This window comes from Trematomus bernacchii, unplaced genomic scaffold (assembly GCF_902827165.1).
Source record: "Trematomus bernacchii unplaced genomic scaffold, fTreBer1.1, whole genome shotgun sequence".
NCBI lineage: Eukaryota > Metazoa > Chordata > Actinopteri > Perciformes > Nototheniidae > Trematomus > Trematomus bernacchii.
Genome location: NW_022988043.1, coordinates 3,462,759 through 3,477,194, shown reverse-complemented (window position 1 = coordinate 3,477,194; position 14,436 = coordinate 3,462,759). Strand labels below are relative to the sequence as shown.

General features: G+C 41.7%; 1 protein-coding gene and 1 long non-coding RNA gene across 2 annotated transcripts in view; one reads left to right on the top strand and one right to left on the bottom strand.

Annotated features, from left to right (window-relative positions):
- The window catches only part of LOC117472619, a 44,296-nt gene that overhangs the window by 3,776 nt on the left and 26,084 nt on the right, over positions 1 to 14,436 (top strand). The window lies entirely within an intron of this gene.
- angptl2b (angiopoietin-like 2b) lies at positions 1,869 to 12,580 on the bottom strand. The gene is made up of 5 exons (XM_034117916.1): positions 12,073 to 12,580; positions 6,829 to 7,724; positions 4,309 to 4,502; positions 3,132 to 3,402; positions 1,869 to 3,005 (listed from the first exon to the last, which is right to left on the bottom strand). Exons 2-5 carry the CDS (start codon positions 7,703 to 7,705, stop codon positions 2,806 to 2,808), a joined length of 1,542 nt encoding a protein of 513 aa, XP_033973807.1. The 5' UTR covers positions 7,706 to 7,724; positions 12,073 to 12,580; the 3' UTR covers positions 1,869 to 2,805.

Here is a 14,436-nt window from a genome sequence, read left to right as displayed (position 1 = left end):
ACACTCTAAACTGTCTGAACCGTCCCCTGCTCAAGCCTGTTCACAGAATATGACATTAATGGAGATTGGTTCATTGCAGTGTAAAGTCATTCTTGCTTCATTTTCCAGTTGCCTTTGGAAATCTCATTGGCACCTAGTAAAATAAAGGTGGTTTTTGCTCTCAGAGGAGGGGACTGCTGGATGCATTAGTTTTACAAGCCTGTCACTATTCATTTGTCATTCCCTGGTGCACTGACTCTAAATGCAAACGCTGTGCCTAATAGTGTTTCAGACATCATGCTTTATTGCAACCAGTACTCATACCTTAGTTTTTCAAAATGGCATGTCAATTGTTACTCTACCTTAAGAATCTAATTCAGTTTAACTTGAACACATTGTTGATTAGTAGTGCAAAATAAAGCAAACAAATGAAGGTGTCACATAGGAAATAATTAAAAGCCAATAGAGTGGTGCAGGGATGACGTATTTACCTGGAAGTAAGCTGCGCATGGGTTCCCCTGACAAAAAAGCAATGGGTTTTCTCCATAGGATTTTGGAAAATAGCTCGAAATAAGGTCTGTGGAAAACGAACCTCTTTGATAAATGCACGTTTTGTTCAGCCGGATAATCTCCACATGTCTACCCTACTTTTTAAATGTTCGAATCATAAATCTAATCGCCAGAAGCAAAATGCTAACGTTATGCTATAAATGAACTACAGCCGAGTACAGCAGGGTCGCACGACTTCAACGTCACGTTAAGATCGATATTAAAAAATACAGATTCAAGTTGAAGCGTTTGTTATAACAGTTTGCAGGAGGCAGGTACTTGCTTTCAAGCAGAACAGGGGCAAACCAACTTAGCGGGAGTGTTTATGTGTTCGGCGTAATGACGTACAACGTCCTCGACAACTTCTGTAGTCCGATTCAGCCACTTGTTAACAACCATCGTTTTTCAGACACGTAAACTCTTAAAAAATCACCATTGCGGTCACTGCTGATGTATTTAATGTCGTAGAACAAAACGTGATCCGTCTCTTGACTTAAATGCTAACTCACTTCTGGGTTTTAGGACTCGTCACTGCACCACTCTATTTGCCAAAAGCTGTGGTTGTTGCCTGGTGAAGGCACCTGCAGAAGGCTGCTTTCTTTCAACTTCCTTTCAGCGAGGGCCCACCCCGTGCCGATCACGGCCCCACATCAGTAGGGGCGTCCGAAATGAGGTGCTACATCTGTATGTTTTCAGCATTAACAAAGCAGTAATATTTAAAACTAATATTCACATTATTCCTAACTTTTTGGCCAGAAAAGAAGAACAATCTAAATAATACAATGTTACAAATGTAATAGACGGTGTCAATATGGGTTTTTATCCAGTTTTAAGCAATATTCATACTGTACAACACCTTTTTTAACCGGTTAAAGTATTTTATTCCTTGGATGTCTGGATTTTAAATTATGAGAGAAACAGTCTGAGCAAATGTCCGCCTCAACGGTTTTAATCACTTGGTCCAGAGGAGACCTCTGCGTATTACTCATCTTCCAACAAAAACCTCTTGAATATACCTCACTCCTATATCTGCCAAACCTTTTTGGGGAACTGATTTATTCAACATGAAACTGCTTAATTCAGCGATTTTATCAGACAGTGTAGGCTTTGTTTTTGAAAGGAGGCGACTTTTGCTTTTTTTGGGTAACTTTTATTTAGGAGGCCTTCATTTTCAAATAATTCGGCTCCCAGTAAAACCCGGAACAATGACGGAATCCTTACATCCATGATCCCAGACTACTTCAGCCGAACTACATCTTGTGTTATTATTTTGATTGAGAGATATTGTGCATTTAGCTATACTAATTATGTTTCATACCAAGAGATGCAAACATCAGAGAAAGACACAAGCTGTACATATTTTATTGCAACGTAATAGTAACATAACAGGTTTTAATACATTATATTACAAATATCTTATGTACAAACGCAATGTGTTGCATCTATTGACATCAACAAACCACTATTTTATACAGTAAATACAGTGCTTGATTCATACAAGCAAATTGGTGGATACCTGTTCAAGCAATTAAAGATTTTAAAACAAGTGAACAAGAACTTTGAAGCGAGTGTACCTCCACAAATTCAGGTGGAGTTGATTTGTGTTATTCCTTCTATTAGATGCATAAGCAGACCATTGATAAAGTCAGGTATTGCTATCAACAGTTTTTATTTGTACGAAAAGTAAATGGCACTGTTTTTATAGTACATGTATTTGTAATAAACAATACTGGCCAGAATATCGACTCTGTATAACAAGTCAATAAATGTAACTGTTCCTATAAATAACACATTCGAAAAATGTATTTAAAATGAAATTAAAGTCACTGGATACGTTTCCTGTGTCAACCTCATTTGCTTGTACTGCAAAAAACAACTTTTAGTATACATACAATATATATCGAGGGTTCCTATCTCAAGATGAATTATTGTAATCTATTCATGTCAATTAAGGTTTGTGGTGTTTTAGTCACTAAGATCTAATGAGAGCACTGTCCAATAAGCAGTTTTAATTCAGTTTGAATAAAAAAAAACAGCGCACAATCTCCTGAGCAACAAACGCGTCTTAAAAGAGAAATGGTACAAACGGAATAACATTGCTACACAAATTATACATCATCCTGATGTTTTCATATATTGCACTTTCAACATCATCAGTTTCTTTGTAGTGTGGTGTGCTGCCCATCCTTTAAACCAAAAAGATAAAAGTTGCAGCGATTTTAGGAGCTGTTTTGTTTTAGTGAAAGATACAGTCCAGTATATGTGCTCATTGGATGCTCAGTGGAAGGTGTTTGGGTTCGGACGGATCATCATGACCACTTTCTTTAGTGAATAGGCTCCTCCTCTGAACTCGGCCCAATAGACTCCATCTTGGTAGCGGCTGCGGTAGTGTCCCCCTCTGTACCAAACTCCATTCAAATTGGAATGGGCACAAGAGTTGTACCACCAGCCTCCCTTTTGGTAGTGGGCGCAATTGCCTAGAAACGTAGGGGAAAAAAATAACAGAACTGTCAGGCTGCGTGCATAAACAAATGATGCATTTAACACATTTTAATAATTTGTTTTAAGCTGCCAGTGTGTCCAGTTTCATTAGTTATTTGTACCTGTATATGCATCATGGTCTCTGTCCAGTGTTGTGAACTGTTTGCCGTTATGCCAAGTGAGGGAATCTCCAGCGTTGCCATGATAACGGCCCACCCTGAGCTTGTAGAAGTCGGCCTCAGGCTCCACTCTGAAGCTGGCGTACTCTGCAAACGTCTTCCTGCCGGACCAGTCCTCCAGCGTCACCAGCAGTTTGTAGTTTGCCTGGTTAGTCAGCCAGTATATGTTCTCCAGACCCAGCCAGTACTCGCCATCAATATTGCCAAAGCCTTGCTGTGAAGTGCAGAGATAAGAATAACACCATCAGATAGATTAGGAAATCCTTTCTGAACGCTCTATGAAAAGCTTAGTTTGGATGTCATGAGGATATTTCAGGGTCGCTGCCCATGTTCTGGAGGTAGTTAAGAGATTTGTTCTTATACGGGGTTGTTTATCGTCAAGGAACATTATTATAAATGGTCCTTCTGAGTCAAGTTTATAGCTAACATCGGGTGTCCAGTCTTTCACTGTTATTTTGTTATTGGAAGCAGCAGGAAATAGTGTTTATGATATGAAGTCTGACATACTGGATCTTGCCTCATTGCTTTGTTCTGCCTCTTGTCATACTGTCAGTGGGTGTGTGGTATCCCCTGCCCTGCACATGCTTTGAATTATGGAAACACCCCTTCTGATGAGTGTACGAATACATATTCAGATCTCGTGTGGTTTAAAGGTTGTCATAACAGTTTTGGAAAGTTCTCAATTGTTGCCCTTTTGCTGAGATTCAATCAGGACCCTTGTGAATTTATGGCCAACAAACACATGTTAACCAGTGAACTGCTTCCCCCTGTGTGAGGGTTTTATCTGGTACCTTGTGATGCATATCCAGAAAATAAGGTTATTTTTCCAGAACATCAAGAATGCTGACACAGCCAACTAAGGTGACATTCAAGTCCATTTTGCCCACACTTTTTTGCTTTACTGTGAACTCATTCACAAAGACCAACTGATGTTGCTGGAAATAATGAGTCATGGCTGTGGTGGCAGTGACTGATGCGTTTACCACATTAGACACTTTGAGAGCTCAACAATTACCTATTCATTACTGGTTCACATCTGGTTAGTGGCAAAGTGACCTACATATGCCACCTGCTTCCCTCCAAACTATGAGGTCCTTGATTTGGTGTGAGGTTTTCGCACCTTGTATGTCTCCCAGTTCCTGAAAAAGTTGACGGAGCCGTCCACCCTCCGCTGGATCACAGTCCAGCCACCCGGGTCGTGTTTCTGGTCGCACCACACCTGCATAAGCCGATTGGCATTCTCTGGCTTCACCAGACGCATGCCGCTGGCTGTGTGGCCGTCGTCCAGAGCCTGCAGACAATCCTTAAAGGGCCCTGAATAAAAAGATTACAACAAGACATGTTAAGCCTGCAAATCCAGTCAGTTACTACTGTTTCATTAAAGTTAAGAAAAGGAAATGCAGGGAAAGCCATAGTGACACAAAGGGGTTTTATAGTCTGTCATAGGGAATCCCATTTGTCAGCAGAGGCTCTTTTAACAGTGGAATTGACTTTGGCTGCTCCTCTCAAAAGGGAAATGGCTGCCGTCTTTGCAGCCAAAAGAAACACTGGCATGAGGGCAAAGGGAATACTGACTACTGAATGTTGAAACACTTGCTAAAACGTTTAATCATAAGTGATGCAGTGCAAGATTATTATTATTTGACTTTTCACTTAGTTTTTGTACTTTATAATACTCAGACACATCATTTTTGTTGGACGAGTGCGTATTACGGCTTCAAATCATGTTTTGAACGGGGGATTTCCTGGATTTAAGTTACTTATGACAGCTTGTAAATCCTTTTCCTAATCTCCATTTTTCTGCCAGAAGTTTCTTTCAAGTTTGTGTTAAGGTGTGTCAAGTAACGGGATTGCATCTTGGCTACAACATAATATGAAGATATATTTCTTAAAGAACTGTCAAATCAAATCAAATCAGGTTTTATTTATAAAGCACATTTAAAAGCGATTTTTGGTCGAGCCAAAGTGCTGTACATGTAATAAAAACACATTACTACAAAACACAATAAACGACAATAAATTACAACAGATATAACTTAAAAAACAAAATAAGAATAAAACACACGGAATAGTCAGGAGTCGTGCTCCGCTCTAACTAGAAGAAGAATAATATTATTCACATGTATGTAGAATCAGCCTGTGCTCTGCTGCAGAGCAATAATCCACGCTACAAATACTTTTTTTTATTGGACTTTACAGGTCAAGTCAGTTAAATCTAATTTTCCTGTGCCATTATGATTTTACCCTGAAAACCAGACCTAGTTGATATGGAAAAACACTTATGGTACAACTGGCTCCCCTGCTTCAATTGGCTGTGAAAGTGTTTAAGTTCTCAAGATGTTACACTTGTCTGGTTTGCCAACTGGCCTGGATTACAAAGTGTTTAAATACAATGGAAAGAAATGAAAAGAGACTAGGGGGTCACACAAAGGTGGTAGAGATGAGGGAAGGGGTGCATCAACAGTTTGCAAGAGATAAAGAAAGAGGAGGTATATGAAAAAAGAAACAAAGCAAATCATTTATAATATGTCAGAAGGTCCCGCTAAGCTGAGATGCCAAACAAAGGAATCGTAAAAGAGTTCCCACAATGTGAGAAAGTAACAGTTTCAAGCCTGCTTTTGGTTTTTATTAAATCACTGTGGACGGTATCTGTCTCTCTGCCATCCATTTGCTCTCAGGAATGTCTGTTGAGCAGATACAAGCCAGAGAGCTGCCCTGCCCTGCTCTGTTCTGCCTGATAAAGTCTGCAGCCTTGGTGGAACATATGACTGTTTCTACCCGGGTGCAACTGGAACATATGACATCATTGACTCTCAGTAGCCTATCTCTTTCTGTTCATACTTAACCCCCCCTCCCATATTTTGTTCACTCTTCATCCCTAGCTCTTTCAGGTCTCTCTCTTTCTCCCTCTATTCCTGCATTGTTTGCAGCTCTCTGTTCGTGTCAAGGGTTTATGTAACTATTCGGGGTGTTTGTTGCATGGCTAAGGGCAGGAAATGACTTGCCTCCGTTTAAAGATTCAATACAAAGGCTACCGTTCACATACAGCCTTTTGAATGGCAAGCAGTTGCTCAAAATGTCAATGGAAAAAGCTCCCACTAGTCAAGTTGGGAATGTTTTTTTTCTTTTTTCCACCATTTTAAAACTGCAGTCTCAACTAAAACGGAACAACAACAGACTATTCAGTGCAAATTATACCGCAAAACAACCTTCACATACATTTTAAAGCTTTATTGTCCACTAATATGTGTTCAAGTGTCCCACGGGCTTGGATCCAGCTATCCATTTAGACACATGTATTTAACCTGCTAATATGCTCTGTGTTTTTGTATGGGTTGAATTGTGGCAATTAGATGATATGCATCTCAAAAGACTTCAGACAACAGCGTTCCTGTTCTCACTAAGAGCCCTTTGCCCTGGGAATGTGTGGGATGTATTTAAATTGGCTGAAATGAATGGAAGAATGGATACTTGGTCTTGTCTTGTGATTAATGATTAATAGGTTCAGAACACCATTATCCCAGACACACAATACCTTGTTTGTTTTCACAGTTTGTGGTGGCAACTGGTGTGTTTGTTGAGAACACCAATAGAACTTGGAAATGAAGTGTCTTTATTTCAAAGTTAATATTAGACTTACCAGAGGGCTTGTCAGTGGTGGATGGGCTGTGTGTGCCAGCGGGCATTGTTGGAAGAACCGGTTGAGATTTTTGGTCACTCTGGATCTCGTTGCTGATTGGTTTGCTAATTCGTGGTACAACAGGTGGCTGGTAAGGCTTGTTTAGAGGTGGTGATGGTTGAGGTGGCTGAGACCGTGGCTGGGGGACGGGCACGTGACGAGGGGGAGGGCGAGTCTGGCACTGCTCCTCCAATAGGGCAATAAGAGTTGATTGGTTGTTGGCCAAAGAAGCCAAATGTTGGTACTTGTGCTCGAGATCTTTGTATCGACTGGTGAGCTGTGACATCTCAGAGGTTTGGTTCAGGATCTTGTTCTCCATCTGAGCCAATTCAAGAGCATTGTCTCTCTTCCTGATGATCTCATGGAGCAGCTGCATATACAGCTGAGTGACTCTGGAGTTCATGTTTCGGCTCTCCTTCCTCAGAAGCTTTACCTCATTGACAATACCTCCGTCAACCTCTACCAATTGCTGCAGGGTCTCGATCTGCCTCTTCTGTTTCTGCAGCTCCACATTCAGCAGCTCTAACTCCTGTTTGTTGACCCGATTTTCCAACATGGCCTCCGGCTCCTTGGAGTTGACACAGATGGCTCCGGTCACTTTCTGCTGAGGCACAATGAAAGTGTAGGAGCACTTGTCCTGTGGCTGCTCAACTGGAGCCCGCTTGCTCCTTCCAGCATACAGAAACTCTCTCTCTAAATCATCCTCACTACTCTGAAACTCTTGGGTCTTGCCCCTGCCATTCTTGGTGTCTGACGGACTTCCCTGAGTTTCCTGGGCACCACATGCTAGTCCATAAACAAGAAGGAGCCCCAGCAGGACCATTGAAGGGGGCTCCATGGATCCAACTCACCAAAACCTAAGGAGAATGGGGAAACAAAAGGTTAGACTGTTAAGAAAAAAAATGGTCTTGCTACTTTGCAAGCAAAAGGCTGTATGGACATTCTGAAAATGTTTCCGTTATTAGAATTTAAAGCCTTCAGGATTTTAACAGGGCATCAATGGGGTCCTTCACAGCAAGGCTGATTGGGACCAGAAGAAGGCTGCCCATCAGGTTTCACTGGTCCCATACTTCATTACCTGTCAGGAGCTGACAGGCACAGAAGCCCTAAGCATACACACCTCAACATAGAAAGGGCTGGAGGTCATTATAGCTCCAAAAATATGGGCTACCGAAAAAGATTAGATCTGAAAGAGAAACGCTCACTTGCCCCGCTGAGCGCTCCAGTGACTGCTATAACTTTCCATGACGGGAAACACATTATTTCATGTGTAATATATAAATCAACCTTATGGTTGTTACACTGTAAGCATCACTTCTGGCATAAAACATACACTGCTGTTTCCCCCATGGTTTTTAACTGTTATTCATTGAATACATCTGGTCTTGATTTCAGTATGTTTAAATCAGTTTTCCACTATCAAGAGTATACAGTACATGTTGTTTGAAAGTTACTAATCACCCCACTGCTTCTAAGACAAATGTTTCTTTTGTCAAATGATGTGCTGATCTCTTCAGTCAGTTGCATTGCTGTTAGAGGAGTGTGTTTAGCTTAGTTTGTTGGCTCAGATTGTCTTTGGGCAACTGCCACTGCTTGTCGTTGACACTCAGAAATGCTCCTATCTGCTCCCTTCTGCAGGCCTGGACATCTTTGCTTATGGAACATTTGAGACACTACAAGATGAGGCTATTCATGGAACTATTTCTAAATATTGATCGTGTTGCATCAGGCCTGTCTGTAGCCTTTTCCAAAAGAGGGAAATAAATTGTGTTAAGACCTTGAAAGGCAATCCTATTCAATTCATCCCCTTTGAACATTTGTGTCTCTGTTTTAGCTGTACTACAAGACCAATATCTTGCCTTAACTATCTACTGTAGCATGCTGAAGAACATAAATAGGGATGTTATATCATTATCCTTATCTGTCGCAGTATTTATTTCTGATCAAAGATTATTCTCTCAAACGATGTTATCTACATAGCTCAAAGTTAATGTGTGTGAGATACTTAACGTTTACCCACAGAATGCAAAGTGTAGACATTTTTATTAGAAAAATAAGTGCAGGGAGTTTTTTGTAGATGATGTGGTGTTATTACGGGATGCCACTGAGTCCCGAGGAGAATGTAACTCCTGTGTAAGGATAACAAGGCCTTGAACTCCTGGGGCACCTTAATTGAAAGCTGCTGCATATTGGATTACAGAGGGGTCCGGTGGAACACCTCCCTAGAGTCAGAAGGGGCCCGTCTAATATTCACTCACATTGGTTTGGTTTTGAAGATCCACGTCAGGAGTGCCAGTCTTAAACATTTGTTATGGCCTATCTCAGTGTGAAAGATAATCTACCATATAATCATCAGAACAAATTTGGGAAGAGAGCAGAAATGTTTTTGTCTTGTTAATCCGGGCGTGCTGCCAGCCCATTAGGTTGGAGACCTGGAGAAGAGAAATGCAGCGCTCTCCAAGAACATGAACCTTGGCTCAGTCGACCCTTTTGGCTTTATCTGTCTCGAGCAGAATGTGTAAACACTTTACCTTACCGGGAAAAAACGTGCCTTTGCCTTTTTGATATTGTAGTTTATCTCACGAAATAAAATCACCTTCAGTACAGAACAACATTCAGTCCCATTCTCCCATGGATCTGGTTACAAAAGTTACCTAAAAGTAGTCCTCAGTTGAAAAATGACTGATACGATTAATTAGAAAGTGCAGATTCTGTTTTAAATGTACCGTTTAACTTTCTTACTAGGTCTTTAATACTGATCATGGTAACAAAGACCAGCTCAGCAAATAGTGATTGGTCATAAATAGTTTTCGAATCATACAGAGAGATCAATGTCATTTAAATGATCTTCAAGGCCTCACAAAATGCCTAATAATAGCTCACAAGTAAGCCCATACTAAGATAAAAGAGCAGTCCAGAGCCTGTCCCTTGTAATGTGCTGATGACTGTATTTGGCTAGTGGCTCCTGCGGTTTCTCCCCCTGGAACATGAGCTCTGTCTCTGAGAAATGCCGTGTGATTTGCCCCCGCTGAGGAAGAGTCCCATGTTGGACGTCGTTAGCCCGGAATCTCCCGCTCTAGGCTTCACTACACTTCAAAGCTGAGGGGAAAATATCTGCAGCTTGTGATGAAATGTGTGTTTATGTGCAAGTGATTGAATGAGGCATGTGCGTGTCTGCTTCTTCCGATAATGTGTGTTTTAAAAAAAACAAGACTCGCTGGGATCAGTGTCCCAGGGACCTGAGAGAGTCCCATCTGCCCCGGCAAACAGCCTGTTATTAACTAATCCCCAGACTGCCACAGGGAACAACAGAAAGCATCCTCCTCCTTTTTCACTGATAACAGCCCCCACAGCTCATCATTGTGCTAACATCACTTCATTTTTAACAAGCTGCCATTGACTGGCAAATGGCTGCAATGATTAACTGGTGTTGAGAAGTTTCATATATGTTCACTCTCAGGGCCTGAAGACACATGAGAGTAGTGTTCAGCGCAAAACCACTCTGTGTGATTTGATTGGCAGCCCTTATTGGGTGATTTCTTCAAGTCTGCTTCACACCAAAATGTTTTTTTTGTACTGTCTTCAGGCGGTCAGTCTGTGTTTACACGACTCCTCCTTCTGGATTTTACTCTCTGTTAAATCAAGTGTGATGGGCGAGTGCAGCGTGTAGGTCAGTGTGTCTCTGACCAGCACTCTTTGGTCATGCTCAGCACATATTAATTAGAAGGTGGGCAGCCTCGCTCAGACTGGGTGATGTCTCTCACCCCAGCCCCTCTCATTTCAGCGTGAGCATGGAATTCCTCACATTCTTCGTCACCTCATTAGAGTGAGCTGCCATACACACATGGAGAGTCAATGGTGGTGGCAGACAGAGAGCTAGACCCTCTACACTCAGGACCATTACTCCCCTTATCCCCTCCGTACCTGTAAGACATACATCAACTGACCCAATTCATTCCCAGTGTCCTACTTTCTGTGTGAATTCCTCATCATCCACATAGGGAAATCACAATCCAACCACAACGCACCTGATTTGTCAGTAGCCGAAAAGCATCGGACACTTTGCTCTGCATGATCAAATTAGCCTAAACAACTGGCAGTCTCCGGTATAACACCCAATATGTGTTGGATCAGAGTCAAATCCAATTTCCTCATGGTAATCTGCACTATTACATTACCTTGAGGGTGATTTAATTCTTTCCTCAAGCATGTAATCCTTGTAAGCGTGTAACATGACATTTTGAACATGATTAAGCTCAACCACCACCACCACATGAGTTAGGTAATGGACAGTATTTATTTAGATTCCCCACAGAGCAGAAAGAGTTGATGTTTTTTGTTCAAATTTTAGATTTCGTTCTGTGTCTCACGCTGCTTGGTGCCTTCTTCCGTACCTCACTTGTGGTCTTAGTCAGACAGGGAGGCAGGGGGTCTCTGGGATTGTTTCGATAAGTTCCAGCATTGTACCTCAAAGCCCCCTTATCCAAACACTACCCTGGCAACAGAAACAAAGACGGGATTCAGCTGCCTGCTTCCCCTGTCCTCCTGAGCCCAGGGGAACATCCTGAAGCTGCATACTGCCTGACAGTCTGCTTATTCTGTTTTTCTTAAACAAGTGAATGGTGCCGTTTGAATTCTTGATACATCTCATGCATCATACAAGACTCCTGCATCCTCTACACACCCTCTTCATTGCCAATGTCTTTATAGTATCCCTTTATGGTCCTGTGTTTTGACAAGCTGAGTGTTTTTTCAGTAGCGAAGAAGCACTTAGCCCAGAGAGCCCGCTCTCCAGCATCCCCCTGCGCTGAGTTAACCCCCCTCCACCAAGTCTATCAGTAGGTCATCATCAGAAAGTAGAAATACCCTTTGGCACAAAACAGTGAGTCAGATAGCAGATGCCAACTGCTGAATTTAAGATCAAACAAAAATCATTATGCAGAGTGCAGCAGCTTAAGAGTGAACAGTCTCAAAGTCTGACTTCTATCAACTTAACAGAATAATTGCTTCATCATTGTGTTACAAATCTCATCAAGCTCATTTATTCTGATCTCACTGACAACAACAAGAAAGGTCATCATTTGCTCTGAAAATGTATCAATGCAGTAATACAAGTAATGTCAGACTTAATGCAATTTACATGTCCCTGTTTAAGCAATAAATACAATTACTGTATACATATTTTAAAGGTTGCACATTGCTTACGAGATAACTGTAGAGTGTGGATGGGGCTGCCTCAGTTGCCTTGCCCTCCTGGCAGCGCTGATTGAAGTTTCTCCTGGTAGAAAGTCATCCCAAGTGTGAAAGCACCCTGCGTCCTACTCTCCGCCTTTCTGCACTCTGCCTGTGTAGTTACTCACTCTCCGTCACCTCTGTCCATTCCAGCCGTGGAGGGCAGTGGTGTTGTAAAGCCTATTATTAAAACACCGTCATTAGCTCAACTGAAGGTTAACTTGCCAGGAACCTTTCAGCAAACATTGAGCAGATTGTTCCAAAATCCACTTGAAAAAGTTGGAGCACTTTCAAAAGACAACTTTAGTTGGCTGGTGGAGGTAGTTTCCTGATAAATGGTGAGAGTCCAGGGCAGGTTGTGTACTGCCTGTGGCCCGTTAGTAGAAGACTGTCACTTTCCTGTGGGCTGAATCCATCACTTCTGCCTCACGGCTCTAAGAGGCTGTCTCTCTCAACTGCACCTCTCTCTCCCACTCCCTCCGTGGTGCTTTTAAATGATGAAAAATCCGCTTGCAGTGTTTCACCAGGCAGACAAATTGAGCTCAGAGCCTCCCCCTCTCCCTTAAAAATGAACACATTCTTGTTTAAAGCAACAGCCTCCTTTCTTCACCCCTCCTCCTCCCCATGGCACAAAAGAGATCCACAAGCATGCACAACACCAGCCACAACACACACACACACACACACACACACACACACACACACACACACACACACACACACACACACACACACACACACACACACCACACACACACACACACACACACTACTCAGATTTCCAACCCCCTGCCCCCTGGCCGCTGGTTTTACCACTACCACTATTTCTGGCTTGGGCAGCATGGTTATTGTGGTGGTGGACAGCCGCGCTGTTACACTGATCAGATCTCAATTGGCCATGAATGAGAGCTTCCCCCGAGAGATATAGGAAGCAGATCCAGGTGTTTTGACCTACGCAGGGTCTGGGTGTGTGACTGCTGTTGTGGTTTATAGCCTGGAGGTGAGATATCTGAAAAGGGCTGGAGTCTGGACATGTGTACAAAGCAGCACACTTGAACGAAATCTTGCAAGGGGATAACTACGTAATGACTTTGAGAGCAGAACCGTGCTTACTTGTCCACGTGTTGGTAGACTAAAGGATATGAAACACGTTGTCATGTCTGAAAGTGGACAATCCTGCCAATTCTCAATACATTTCTCAAGCATAAACCTGGATTTGGATACGGTTGCCTTGGCTGTCGTTTGTTGTTTTTGTGAAGTCTTCAATAACCTCTGAAGTTTATGACAAGCCAATAATGTTGTCATTTGGTTTCCTGTTTCTGCTTAGATAATTATAATGCAATCGTTTTCTGTTCAGTAGAAGCTTTGGAGTAGTATTTTCCCAAAAGCCTCTTTTACACTTTCCTAGCAGCTACTAAGATGATTTCTTAATCTGGTATTAACTACTTTGTCAGCTATTTAATTTTTTATTGTCCGAAACCATCAGTTATTGTGTTGTTTTCACCCCTGAGCTGCTGCAGCGTTTTATTGTAACTTTGTGTAAAATAAAATGTCTATGTTTGTCTGTGGAGTCCGTTTTACAATGCATTAGATTGTGTGATTCTCCCCTTTGGAGTATAAACTTTAAATGTATTACAGATGCTGACTAACTTTTATGTGTTCCAACTACAAACTCTGAAAGTGTTTTGATGCATATAAATTGGAAAGGAAGGGGAAAAAAATAACAATTAATGAGAAAACTTGTGTGTAAAAGCTCAACAAATACAGAACATGGTGCATTAGTCAATAGAATAAACCAGTTATTATGAATTTATTCTTCACATTTGTTTTCTACCATGTGTCCAACTCTTCAGGTTCTCCCTCTCGTATACCATAAGTGTACGATCAGCGTTTTCCATGGTGTTGTTTTATATTTCCATTACCATTCCCTTTAAGCCTATAGATTTATATACTGGCCTCAGTGCATCTCTGAAATCGGGCTGTTGTAGAGTTTGCATTCATGTGTTTTCTATCAAGGATTGTCATAAAACAGGCAAACTGCAGCTTTGGGGAAATGTTCCCATGCACTATTAACCAAACGTTGTAAGACTGGAAAAGCTATTTGCAATAGGTAGCATTTAACCTTTGTGAAGTCAGTTGCTGTAACATCCTCAGGGCATAATTTAGTAGCAAGTTGAACAAAATGTAAACTACAAAGATGCAACCATTTAAAGTGGAAGCAACAGCTTAATGTTATTTTAAAGAATAAACTATTTATGGAAGGGCTATCCTTGGCACTGATGAGGTTCTTCATTCTCATCAGTGGTAAGCATAGTCCTTCCTTGTGTATATTACAAA

What these genes read in the sequence shown, in the direction of transcription:
- angptl2b (XM_034117916.1), bottom strand. Translation starts at nt 7,705, where the DNA reads ATGGAGCCCCCTTCAATGGTCCTGCTGGGGCTCCTTCTTGTTTATGGA. An exon ending in CACCACTGACAAGCCCTCTG is followed by an intron (nt 4,503 to 6,828) that starts GTAAGTCTAATA and finishes CTTTTTATTCAG; the next exon opens with GGCCCTTTAAGGATTGTCTG. An exon ending in AGACCATGATGCATATACAG is followed by an intron (nt 3,006 to 3,131) that starts GTACAAATAACT and finishes CTACGTTTCTAG; the next exon opens with GCAATTGCGCCCACTACCAA.